This window comes from Danio aesculapii, chromosome 19 (assembly GCF_903798145.1).
Source record: "Danio aesculapii chromosome 19, fDanAes4.1, whole genome shotgun sequence".
NCBI lineage: Eukaryota > Metazoa > Chordata > Actinopteri > Cypriniformes > Danionidae > Danio > Danio aesculapii.
Window position 1 is genome coordinate 28,862,594 of NC_079453.1, and position 14,007 is coordinate 28,876,600.

The 14,007-nt window shown below is 35.3% G+C and overlaps 1 protein-coding gene across 1 annotated transcript in view; it reads right to left on the reverse strand.

The window, feature by feature from the left end:
• adcy2b (adenylate cyclase 2b (brain)) overlaps positions 1-11,669 on the reverse strand; it is a 149,484-nt gene extending 137,815 nt beyond the window's left edge. The window contains 1 exon segment of the mRNA XM_056479831.1: positions 11,108-11,669. Within this exon segment, the coding sequence (XP_056335806.1) occupies positions 11,108-11,458 (351 nt within the window). The 5' untranslated portion in view covers positions 11,459-11,669.
• Between the last annotated feature and the right edge of the window lie 2,338 nt (positions 11,670-14,007).

The window sequence follows — 14,007 nt, forward strand, 5'->3', positions numbered from 1 at the left end:
GCTAATTATTCTCTTTATTCTCCATTTCCACCTGGGGATACTCTTCCCGAGGCCCTCAGACTATGCAGAGTCACTGATTCGATCCAAGACCAACGACAAGATGATCCCAAGGTTTCCATATCCTGGACCAGGCCGTATCCTGAGCAGCTACTGTGGCGGTTGAGTTTTTATTATACAATATTTATTCTGATGGTTTTGAATCTTGCACCTAACAAATATCCTAATTTACAAAAAAATAAATAAAAAATCTAAAACTAATACTAAAACTAATAAAAACTAAAACTAAGCAATTTCAAAATATAAAAACTAATAAAAACTAGTAAATCTGCCTCTAAAAAACGTCAAAAGGAAATAAAAACTAAAACTAAAATTACAATTTTACCAGTAAATTTTACACAGTTCACACTGTTCTGTCTTTTTCCAGGAAAGCACCATTCACACATCTGTCCCAAAATACTGGTAAATCCTGTGACAATATTAACCAGAAATAAATCAGGATTGTCTGCGTTCCCTACACATATGATGCCATTTGATTCCTTGTTCCCATTTTCTGCCATAGTCCACTGTAAATAAATTCTTGCTGCACTAAATCTTTAAGTTGAATCAGATTAAATTGTCTGGTCAATTTAACTTTCATTAATCAAACTGACTTAAAATATTAAGTTAAACTTTGTATAACTTCAAAAATGTACTTGAAACCTGATTAATGTATTAGAATAAGTTAAAGCAACATAAAAATATTTGTTGTCTTGACTTTTTGTAATTTACATTTTACAGTGTAATTGCTTATTAGTTTCATTCGTGCATCGTAATTTTGTTATCCTTCTACCTATTTAAACCCTTGTGTTTCTATGGTTCTTGGTTCAGTCTCGACTTTCCACTTCAGTGTTCCCCCTTCCCCCTACCCCTCATTTCGCACATTTGCATGAACGGGTAGTGGTGTCCCAATTCTCTTTAGCTTGAAGGCATTGGGCTAAAGGGAATGGGCTAGATAGCGCTTGAAGGGATCACACTTGAAACCAAGAGGTACAAAAATTTCCCAGAATACACCAGCCCCAATGACAACATCGATGCATACGCGAGTCAGGAGATGCACAAATTAGTACTTTGGTCATTATTCCGAATTTTTACAACAAACAAGCACAAGTTTTAAAACATTCATAACGGCGGTCATGTTTTACAGCCATGCTTTAAAAAAAAGATTAAAAAACGCTAAATTTGGCTATCTATAATCCATAATAATAACTCTTGTATAGTAGTCGCACAACATACTTCACATCTGTCACTTGATGACACTCGAATACCCTGTCAGAAAAGTCTGGTGATGGGGAATGAGCTTTTTACAGTGTCTGGTATAATGTTCATGTTGTTTTGAATATGGCCACGGTGTAAATGCACAGTACAGTTATGAGCTTATAAGCCACATTATATCGTTATAATAACATGATATCGTTGCCTTCTGTGATTTACTGAAGAATAATACCAAAAAAGAACGCAACTAGAATAACCACAGCTGTCGCCGTCATCGATCTCATATGAGCTCGGGATGACATATGATTACATGTGCAGGTGTTATAGTGCTGTCTCATTTTTTAGGGGTAAAAATTGAAGCCCTTCCCCTTCACACTCTGTTTCTAAGGCCAAGGGGTAGGGGTAGGGGTAAAAAAATAGAATTGGGATTGAGCCAAACACTCAAAAAAATTTTTTTCTCAATTTATAAATGAGCTGAATCAACACAATTCTTGAGTTATTTGGGGGATACCTTAATTGTTTTATGTTCAATCCACTTAAACTTGTAAAAACAATTGAGTTAACTTAATTTGTGTTGGGACAATGAAGGAATTGTGTGGAACCCAGCATTTTCTATTGAATATGTGTGCTCATGTTATTTAATTGTTGATGAAAAATGTGAACGTTTCTCCGTCACCTACTAATTGTACCCTGTCACTTTTGTTTTAAACTTTCACATTCTTGCAGCATCTTTTATTCAAGAGAGCAATCAAAATGCTATATAAAAATGTTGTTTGCATCTAAAGGCAGAGGCGCTATCTGCAGTTTTAAAAAACAGTAATGTCTACACTTTTGGCAACACAGAGGTCTCTGCGAAAGACATAGGCAATTCCGTGAATACATGGAAACTTGTTTTGAACAACTCTGATGAAAAAATGTGGAACCCATTTTTACGTCGAGAGATTTTTTTGCGTATGCAGCTTGAGAGAGCCTATTTGGAAAGAAAGGCTTTCAGTGAGTTAACAAAATCTTACTTCCCGGTTGGCAAATCGCACTTTTCTTTGCATGCAAGCACTTCACACAGTTGAATGCAGAACTTGCAGTTAAACTAACAATGTTTTATCATAGGCATTTCATTGACAATATTGTGCACTGTTAGCACTGAGGAATATACAGTAGAAGCGTTGTCTGATTTAGAAGCAGCATCTAAATGTGTCTGGACAAAAGATTCTGAGGTTTCTATTTCTGTAAGCAGTGCAGAGTGAATGCATTCATGGACATCAGGTTGTTCTGATTGGCCCTTCAGTAGACGTCTCTTACTTCAGCGTGTTCTACACTTGTACATGCGCATTTCAGCAATTTTCCTTCTTGGTTAACACACAGCAGAATTCCAGCAAATGACTGGTAATGTTACAACTTCTCATTCCAGAAAATTGATGGATATTTTCCTGGTATTTAAAAAAAGGGCTTGTTTAGATAAGATCTCTTTACAGTAATTTACTGGCATTATTCTAGAAAAATCTAGTGTGGAAGGGGCTACTTTGTAAACATTCCAGGCAAATTTAAACATTAGTAGCTTAAAAAAGATAAACTGTATTTAATTAAACAGTTTTGTTTAACATTAGATTATTCAATTTCTGTACCATAACACTGTTAAAAACTAAAGTGCATCTTTGATCTTTTACTTTTTATGTGTATAATGTATTAAATTTTATGCATATACACTCCCCTATAAAATTACCCCGATCATTCTAAATCATCCAAAGTCTTTCCAAATGGAGAAATTTAAATTACCTAGTGAATTGTTTCTATACTGATGTACTGAAAGTTTTAGGATTTGGTTTTATTACATTTTCGAAGACTTTTATTTTGTAGTACTGGCTAATTTCTTTACCTTACCACACATTTAAATTGTCGTGAATATAAATTAGTTACACTATGTGGACGTAAATGATTTTTTCAAGTTGGAATCTTGTAATAAATATTATTGCCAACATGGACTCATTCTGAAAATGTAGCCCTATATACATTTCTGGAGATCGTGAATTATGTAGCCAGACGTACGTACGGCAGCATTTCGTATTTAAAACGAACGCTACGGGGCGTTATGATGCCATTCCTTTTTGCGCTTACCAGCTGACCACTTTCCTCTGTGTGGATGGCTTTCCCGCTGTTACCATTTCGTCCAAATAGCTCGCCATGTACGTTGGCAGACTTGAAATGCAGAGAGGATTAGGTTTCAGAAAGTGGGTATGACAAAAACAGATGCCAAAAAATAAAATAAACAAGTAAATAACAGGGTAAGAATGTGTTAAAATCCTAAATCGTGGTAAAAATCAGGCGAGGGCTTTTCTTTATCTTGATTGCTTTTTAAAACTGTTGGTTGGGTTTAGGGAAGTGGGTGGGCAGGTCAATCAGAGTCAGTCAGTCAATCGACAGCAGCCTCTGGTGGATTTACACAAGAACAGCAGGCATGAATGTCACTCGTGAGAGACATTTGAGATCTGAAAAAGCATACACAGCGGCCTCAGGTGGATTCACGAAAACAACTGCGAAAAAACATATATTTGGTGCTCTCCAGAATTGTATATAGTGGTACATTTTCAGAATGAGCCTGGGTTGATTATTGCATACTTGTACTCCGTCTTTCAATTGCTGAATTTGAATGGCTGAAAATCCATTACACTGAAGAACTGATGAAAATAATGGCTGCCTATATTGTAATTGATGTTCATTTAATATCCTGTGAGCTTTATCTGTATGCATTTAATACACAATATACAATTTATTGTAGTGTACTATCTTATACTGTACAATATACAATAAATCCCATACATAGTTTTTAACAAGCTCCAAGAGTTCCAGTCTCTATACTTGGATTTATTTTGTAGTACTGGCTTATTTCTTTACCTTACTACACATTTAAATTGTCGTGAATATAAATTAGTTACATTTTCTGGACGTGAATGATTTTTTCAAGTTGGAATCTTGTAATAAATATTATTGCCAACATGGACTCATTCTGAAAATGTAGCCCTATATACATTTCTGAAGATCGTGAATTATGTAGCCAGACGTACGTACGGCAGCATTTCGTATTTAAAACGAATGCTACGGGGCGTTATGATACCATTCCTTTTTGCAGTTACCAGCTGACAGCTATATTGTAATTGATGTTCATTTAAAATCCTGTGAGCTTTATCTGTATGCATTTAATACACAATATACAATTTATTGTAGTGTACCATCTTATACTGTACAATATACAATAAATCCCATACATAGTTTTTAACAAGCTCCAAGAGTTCCAGTCTCTATACTTGGATTCCCCCCACCCAAATTTTAGCACTGTTTATTATGAAATGCTCTTAACATGCTGATTAATCTAAATGTAGATGAAAAAAAAAATTTGTTAATATTTATTTGAACAGCCTAAGCTGGTAACACTTTAATTTAGGTGACAATTCATGCTGAAAACTACTGGCTTATTACCTGCCTATTATTGAGATATTAACTGTTCATTAGTAGATAATGCGTGATCTTATTCCGCTTCCCTAATCCTACCCAAAACCTAAACCTAACATCTACCTTACTATTAATAAACAGCTAAAAAGTGATTTATTTAGCTATTAGTGTAAGTTAAAGATTTGTTAATACCGTGAATTGTGACCTAAACTAAAGTGTGACAAAATTTATTATATTTTTCTTTCCCTGCAGCGTTCTAGCAAATGTATGACCACATTCTGCTGCTCTCGCTGCATTTTCACAACTGTTGGTAAATTAACCGCATCATCTGCGGCTCTTGTAGCACTTCATGTCTTCAGTCAGGGAGCAAATCAAGACGCACGAAGCAGAAAGGACTTAAATGAAACGTGTTTGGCTCCAGAAATAAATATTAGAGGATGCAGCGCCAAAAGATCATTACCATAAACAACCCCGAGCGCTTGTGGTGTGTAAAGCTCCATTGGTTTAATATTCTGCAAACTGCGGAAACAATAAAATGCTGCTACTGTTCTCATTATATATTACAGACCAGTTGGAGCCAAGCCAGAGTCTGGAACTAGATCATGGTCTGCAATTTAGGAAACCCCTTGCTACTGAAGCTGTGCAATTAATCACGTGTTGATCCGCCAATGATCACAAAAACTCACTACCATATATACATTTCTGCGCATATAAGAATGATGTTTCCCAGCAGACACACAATGTCATAAGATGTTAATATTAGTTTAGATTTAAGGCTGATTAATACTTCTGCGTCAACCATACGCGCATGCTTCAGCGCAGCCTTCGCGCGGTCGCATAGCCCTTGCCGTGGCTGACGCCGACATGCACAGTTAAAAAAATTAACTACACGTCCCAACGACACGTAGCGCAAGCTCTGTGATTGATCGTCTTGGTGCTGAGTGTTGCAGGTGGAGTGTTTACAAGTGTCAAGTCCCATGAAGGAGCTCCAGATGGAAACTGTTGTTTACCTTATGATTAAAGTTGTTGCAGCTCCTCACTTGTGATGCAGCAAGTCCAGAGACTGATGTGTACACCATGATTTTATATAAAATTTACTTTAAAGTATGATATGACTAAAAAATGGCAATAAACTAATATCTATTCAGTTCAAATAAGCAGCGGCTTGGACCCAGAAACAGTATTCCATACGCCACAGCTTAACAATTGGTTAGGTTGTGACGTCAGGTGCCTAAAATTCAATGTCTAGCCAATGTCTAAGGACAACATTATTTTAACCTCCAATAACAACCTCATTTTAGGTTGTGTTGGAAAGTGACTAAAATCCAACGTCGAGCCATTATCTTAAACTAATGTCATATTGACGTCAAATACTGACATTTTTTCGTCAGTTATGTCAACCAAAATCCAGACATCTGATAGATGTCATAATGGTAACGTCCACACAACGTCAAGCTGTAAAATTATTAGACGTTGATATTTGGTTGATTTTAGGTTGGATGTTAAACATTGACGTTGGTCTGACGATGGGTCATGACGTCAACCCAATTTTCATTTCCAAACAAAATGCAACATCTCCACAATGCTGGGGTACAACGTCAATCTGATGTCACGTTGACATCCTGTGCCTGCTGGTTTGGAACACGAGTAAAGGCTGATTTAAACTTCTGCATCGAGTGATCGGCGCCTGCTTTGCGCATAGTTGTGCATTTATACTTTTGCGTGGTGTGTTAATCAGCAATAACACTTCTGAAACGCTAGCTGGCAGCAGGCTTTTATATTCCTCTGTGTCGAGTTTCTTCGCAGGGGGCTTGTTTTTTCTGAACACTACAAATAGCTCAAACTCGCTCATTCAAAGGCAGGAATCAGCAGACGTGCAACAATTTTAATCATAATGTAAACACAAAAGAAAAGTGTCCATCTGGAACTCCTTCACACGACCCGACAATTGTAAACACTCGCAGCTCTCAGCACTGCCCAAAGCTATGCATTGTTGCGCATGTAGTTACGTTATATGAGAGGTGCACATCAGCAACGGCAAGGGCTATGTGACCGCTCGCAGGCTGCACCGGAACATACGTGTGCAATGCATCACCCATTCCAAATTTGAATAATTTTAATAACATCTAAAGGAGAATTTACTCTCACTGTTTTGTTCAATAAGTCCAACTGATTTTCCAAAGTCCATAAGTAACCATAATATAAAATAATCATAATATTAATTTTAATTATAATATTATATTAATTTTAATAATATAATTTTAATCATAAGATTAATTATAGCCAAAATATTTTGTTCCACAGCCATAATGAAAAACTCCCATCGTTTAAGCCCATCATTCAAACAATTAATTATGTAAATGTGTGTAAATATTGAATTTATATATAGATAAATATAGAATATTCAATTTATACTACTTTCAGTAATATTATTATTAATAATATGCAAATGTTTACATTATTTATGCACAATGATTTGTAATTTAATATTTTCTCTCATTGAGTAACTGTACAATAAACCTACTATAGCTTTGTTTACCAAACAAGTGGTGTGCATTGGATTTGAATTTGCATCGTAAACCTTAAATAAAAGGTTAAAAGTTATAAGTGTTATCGATTAGTTCATATAACCTCAAAATCCTTCCACATAAATCTGCATTTTTATTTTATTATTATTATTATTTAGCAGGGTCAGATTATGTCTGATCCTGCCTATAAGTTTTTCACATCTCTAATAGAGGAGGATGTGTAAATACTTTAGGTTATAGTTTCAAATTGTAGTTAGAGTTACCTAGTTGACTCCAATGAAATGGTCAAGTTTACCACATTAGATTGTGCCAAAAAGATGACTTTGTTACTTTGCGGTAACATCACAGGGTTTACAGAGCAGTCCAAGCGCAGCGACTGCAATAATCTACAAACCCATTACACATAAACACAGACAACTGAGCATCTGGTGAGAGAGAAAGAGAGTCAGAGCGAGAACGAGTGAAACAGCAGGTGAAAATGAGGGTTGCAGAAGTGCAGCTCTCAGAAGCGGCTCTCTCACCAGAGAGATTCACACAATCTGCCACAGAGAGAAAAAGACCCCCACACACACACACAGCATCTCTCATTGACCAAAACCCCATTTCTGCAGCGCTGCCTCAACCACAACTGTGGGACGAGAGAGGAAAATGACTAGCCTCTCAAAATAGGAACAAAACAAAAACATCTTAAAGGGATAGTTCACCCTAAAATGAATCATTTACTCACCCTCACGGAATTCTAAACCTCAGCCTGTCATTATTCTGGAGAAGTTCACTATGAAATAAATCATTTACTCACCCTCGTGGAATCCCAAACCTCAGACTGTCATTCTTCTGAAGAACTTCTGAAGGTTTACCATTACAATGAATGAATGCTGAAGCTTTTGATCTTGAAAGCGGACAAAAGTTTCCACAGAAGTCATATGACATCTTGGTGTGAGAAAGTCATTATTTACTTATAATATTTCTGAATTGTAATCTATTTACCATGGTGAACTGAACGAATCATTAATAAGAATTAGACTCATTTTGTGAACTGAATCATACTATTTACTGAAAAATGATTCAAAAGAACTAAAATCTCTCAAATATTGACTTATATTACACCCTTTACAAAATGACTAGAAAAGCTTTTATGATGTTTTCATTTTGGAAACTTAAGTCTTTCAAAAAGTGTTTAAAACCTTCTAGGTTTCTTGTTTTGTGTTTAACAGGAAAACAAAATCTGGCTTAAAACAACATGAAGGTGAGTAAATGACAAAGAAATCCAAATGAAGAGTGGCTTTCAGAGGGTCCAAGTACAAATACTCCTGTAATTATGCATCGTAAACAGCAAAATTACAAAAATAAATAAAAAAATCAACTCAATTTGTTTTCAATTCATCTGTGAATTTATAGAACCAAAACATATGCTTAGGATATATTGCTGTGGAGTTGTTTTTTATGTTTATTGGTTGCTGGTTGAACTAAGATTGAAAAAAAAAAAAAACCTGTGAATAATTGTCTATCTCTACCATGCCGAAGTGATTTTTGCTGAAACGTTGGTTAAAAGAAAGAAGCTTATCTGCGAGAGTGCGGTTGTCCTCTGTAAATAATTTCAATGTCCTCTGACCTTTACCTCATATAGTGTGCTTGTTTAGTTTATTAATGAACCATGACATATAGTTGAAAAACTTCCGTTAAATTTTAATTCTTTGTTCAAACATTTCCCAAGTGATGTTAAAGGAATATAAGATTTGTTTAGTTCATATTGTTAAATATAATAATATTATCAACTAATTTCTTTTGTCTTGGCCATGATGACAGTACATAATAATGTGCTAGTAATTTTGCAAGATACTCGTATTCTGCTTAAAGGCTTAAATTAATTAGGTTAACTAAAAGCAAGTCAATAAATAACTATTTTTTTCTGCAGCCAATTGTGAAAAAGAAAACTATAAATTTCTAAAGAGGGCTAATTTTATTGGCCTAAAGCTACTGATTGATAGACTTCCATTTAAAAAATAATATGCTCGGCATAAGTGAGTACACTGCATTTTGAAAATGAATATTCGGTGAATATAGGCAATATATTTTGGTGCATTTAAACAAAACAGATTTATTAAGCAGATATATTTATTAAAATAACATTTTAGTCACCAAAGATATTTATAAATTGAAAGACAATACAATTAAATTTAAGTAAAATACTCTTGATTTTTCCTCTTTTTAAAATTTGTATTTAATATTTTTCTATAACATGAATTTGGGTGTACTAGTTTTTGGACTGTTATCGTATGTTTGCTAGATGAGCTCCAGATTTGGCTTCAGTACTGACTAATCTAATGTATATGCACAAATATAATATTGTATAGCTTCCCATTAAAATATGAATCTAAAAGATAGATTTGTGAGGGGTGTACTTATATATGCTGAGCACTGTATATAATATAATATAATATAATATAATATAATATAATATAATATAATATAATATAATATAATATAATATAATATAATATAATATAATATAATATAATATAATATAATATTTATTACTCTGTTAAACATAACATTTGAAAAAGAACAAAAATTTCATAGAGGAGCTAATAATTCTGTCTTCATCTATACATCAGTCAAGTATGAGTTGAAAGACATGCCTCATCCTGAAAACTATGAACAAAACTATTTGATGTAAAAAAAAACAACTGTTGAGTCACAACTTAATATTCAATACAACCTAAACAGATTCCAATAAAATATAGATTGTACAATATATAGTTTAAGTCAGAATTATTAGCCCCCCCTTTTTTATATTTCCCAAATAATGTTTAACAGAGCAAGAAAATTTTCACAGTACGTCTGATAATATTTTTTCTTCTGGAGAAAGTCTTATTTGTTTTATTTCGGCTAGAATAAAAGCAGTTGTAAATTTTTAAAAAGCCATTTTAAGGTCAAAATTATTAGCTCCTTTAAGCTATATTTTTTTTTCGATAGTCTACAGGACAAACCATCATTATACAATAACTTGCCTAACTACCCCAAAAATGCCTAGTTAACCTAATTAACCTAGTTAGGCCTTTAAATGTCACTTTAAGCTTAATAAAAGTGTCTTAAATAATTTCTAGTAAAATAATATTTACTGTCATCATGGCAAAGATAAAATAAATCAGTTATTAGAAATGAGTTATTAAAACTATTATATTTAGAAATGTGCTTAAAAAAATCTTCTCTTTGTTAAACAGAAATTGGCGGAAAAAAACAGGGGGTTAATAATTTAGGGGCTAATAATTCTGAATTCAACTGTATGCAGAAAACCATGATCGAATCTACAGAACATGAGGTAAAGCTGTTTTTTTTTAATTCAACTGTTGAGTCACAATTTAATACCCCTACAGCAGAACCAACCCTTCTTCCAAAACAGAAATGTACTCAATCACGTCACAAACCTTTATGAGTTTCTAACACAACAGAAGATATTTTGAAAAATGCCAAAACCAGCAACCATTGGCTTCCATAGTAGGAAAAACTAATAGTACACTAAAAAAAGATTCCCAATTTACATTATATGGGCTGAACAAATTAAATTGAGTAATGTTCAACTTAATTTGTTTGTTTAAATTCAGCTCATGTAAATTGTTTGTAACCACATCCCTTAAAATAAATTAGTAAATCCAATGAAGCTTTTTTTCAGTGTACAGAAGTCAATGGTTACAGTTTGTCTGCTTCCTTCAAAATATCTATTTTTGTGTTCAACGGGAATAAAAGAAACTCACAAAGCTTTGAAACCACTTGATGGAGTAAATAGTGAGTAAATCAATTTCTAATTTGGGGTGAACTATCCCTTTAACATGCACCGTGCTCCGACAAACACAGAAAAGTACTTAAAGTGTAGACGGACTCACCAGCCCAGAGGCGAAAAACACGGCGAGCAGCGCCAGGCACGCTCCCATCACGATGAGCAACAGGAACACGATGAGTGGATGCTGCTGGCTCATTCGGTAGTAGGACTCGTAGACCCAATCTGGAGACTTCAGCCCGCAGGACGACACCCCCATGTCCTCGGGACCCTCCAGCAGGTAAGTGGTCTGTTGGAACATGGGATCTAGCTGGACCCCTGAGACCTCCTCCTCGTCCTCGTCCTCCTGCTTGTGTCGCTCCGGCTCGTCCTCTTCTGTGAGGGTGCTCAGCTGCGGCGGGTGGGACAGATGCGTCCCGCGCCAGGGCAGGAGAGAGAGCGCTGCCGCACGCAGCATTCTCCAGCCAACATGATGAACTGAGCAGCGGAGAGCGACTGAGGCACACACACCAGTGAGAGAGAGAGAGAGAAAGAGAGAGAGGAGGAGGAGGAGGAGAGAGAGAGCGATACACACACAGAGAGAGAGAGAACACGAGTACACAAGCAGCTCTCTGAAGTGACTTTCTGGAGAGAGGAAGAGAAAGTCTTCAAAAGAATGTGGAAGGAAGAGAAGAGGAAAAGGGAGGAGAGAGGAAAGGGAGTGGCGGAGGCTCAATGGAGATCCAGCAAGGCACAGTAATGTCTGCTGTACAGCTCGTGGCAGGATCAGTGAGATGCGTTCATGAAGAGATGACTGATTATAGACACCCAGAGGAACATGCGCTTGCTCTGATGTTGCTCTTTTATAGGCTCGAGAGACTTTTTTCCTGGTTATACTATGGTGAAGTATTAACTCTGGCTCTTCAGATATTCTTTGGGAAAGTCTTAGGGTAGATAATAACGAAATGTACTATTATCTATCATAGTTTTATTGTTTTCATAAAAAAGAAAAAGGTATATAATCAAATTTACTAAACACATACATCTTCATTACTGAAATATCTTATTTAATGTGCTTATATAATGATACATATATTCCTTTAATAGACAAAAATATTAATTTACACACAACACATAATGGTAAGGATCCAGCTAGAATACATAATCATTTCTTCCCTTGTTTCTTTCCTCTGTTGAAGACAATACATTCTGAAGAAAACTGGAAACCTGTAACCATTGACTTATATTTGTTTTTCCTGTTATGGAAGTCAATAGTTACAGGTTTTCAGCTTCCTTCAAAATATCTTCTTTTGGGCTCAACAGAATAAAGTAACTCAATTGAGGAAGAGTAAATAGTGAGTAAACTACCACTGTATATTAATTTTGATTCATGTCAGATTACTAAATTGTTCATATTAGCTAACATTAAATATTAAACTAATGCTGACAAATGTAATAATGTATTATTAAATATTGAGACTAATATAACATTAAAAACATTACATTACATTACATTAAATAATAATACATGTTTTAGAATTTGTTTTCCCATGATAATTATGTAACTAACAATCCAAAACATGTTGTAAATTGTTACCAATATATAATATATTATAAAAAATATATAGTTTTATCTATAGAAAATTAAAATATTTAAAACATAATCATTTAAATAATTTAAAACTCTTTAAATGGCTAAATATAAGATAAATAATATATCATTTAAAAGAGACTATAAATAATATTAATTTCTGAAAAATATATTTAATACTACACAATACAAAATCCATGCTGATAGATAGCTCAGATAATATGATCTAGGAAGCTTGGATGAATAAAATATTTAGTTCATAATCATATTGGGATCTTATTTTAGACTTTTGACAATCTGGGCAAATCTGAGCACAGTTTAAGATGTTCTAAGTCCTAATCAGAAGGTCATGAAAGCCTCAGACTAAATATTACAGTACAATTACACTCACTGGTCACTTAATTTATGGCAAAGATTCAACAATGTACTGGAAATATTCCTTAGAGATTATAGTCCGTATTATCATGAAAGCATCAGTTGCTGCACATCCATGATGCAAATTTCCCCTTCCACCACATCCCAAAGGTGCTCTATTGGATTGAGGACTGGTGACTGTGGAGGCCATTTGAGTACAGTGAACTCATTGTCATGTTCAAGAAATCAGTCTGAGATAATTCACGCTTTATGACATGGCTAGTTGTCCTGCTGGAAGTAGCCATCAGTGGTCATAAAGCGATGGACATGGTCAGCAACAATACTCAGGTAGGCTGTGGCGTTGACACGATGCTCAATTGGTACTAATGGGCCCAAAGTGTGCCAAGAAAATATCCCCACACCAATACACCACCACCACCAGCTTGAACCATTAATACAAGGCAGGAGAGATCCATGCTTTCATGTTGTTAATGCCAAATTCTAACTCTACCATGCAAATGTCGCAGCAGAAATCGAGACTCAGACCAGGCAACGTTTTTCCAATCGTCTGTTGTCCAATTTTGGTGGGCCTGTGCAAATTGTAGCCTCAGTTTCTTAGCTGACAGGAGTGGCGTCCAGTGTGGTCTTCTGCTGCTGTAGCGCATCTGCCTAAAGGTTTAACATGTTGTGCGTTCTGTGATGCTCTTCTGCATACCTCAGTTGTAACGAGTGGTTATTTGAGTTACTGTTGCCTTTCTATCACCTCAAACCAGTCTGGCCATTCTCCTCTGACCTTTGGCATCAACAAGACATTTGCGTCCACAGAATTGCCGCTCACTGGATATTTTCTCTTTTTCGGACCATTCTCTGAAAACCCTAAAGATGGTTGTGTGTGAAAATCCCAGTAGATCAGCAGTTTCTGAAATGCTAAGAACAGCCCGTCTGGCACCAACAACCATGCCAGGTTCAAAGTCACTTAAATCACCTTTCTTCCCCATTCTGATGCTCGGTTTGAACTGCAGCAGATTGTCTTGACCGTGTCTACATGCCTAAATGCATTAAGTTTGCTGCCATGTGAAATT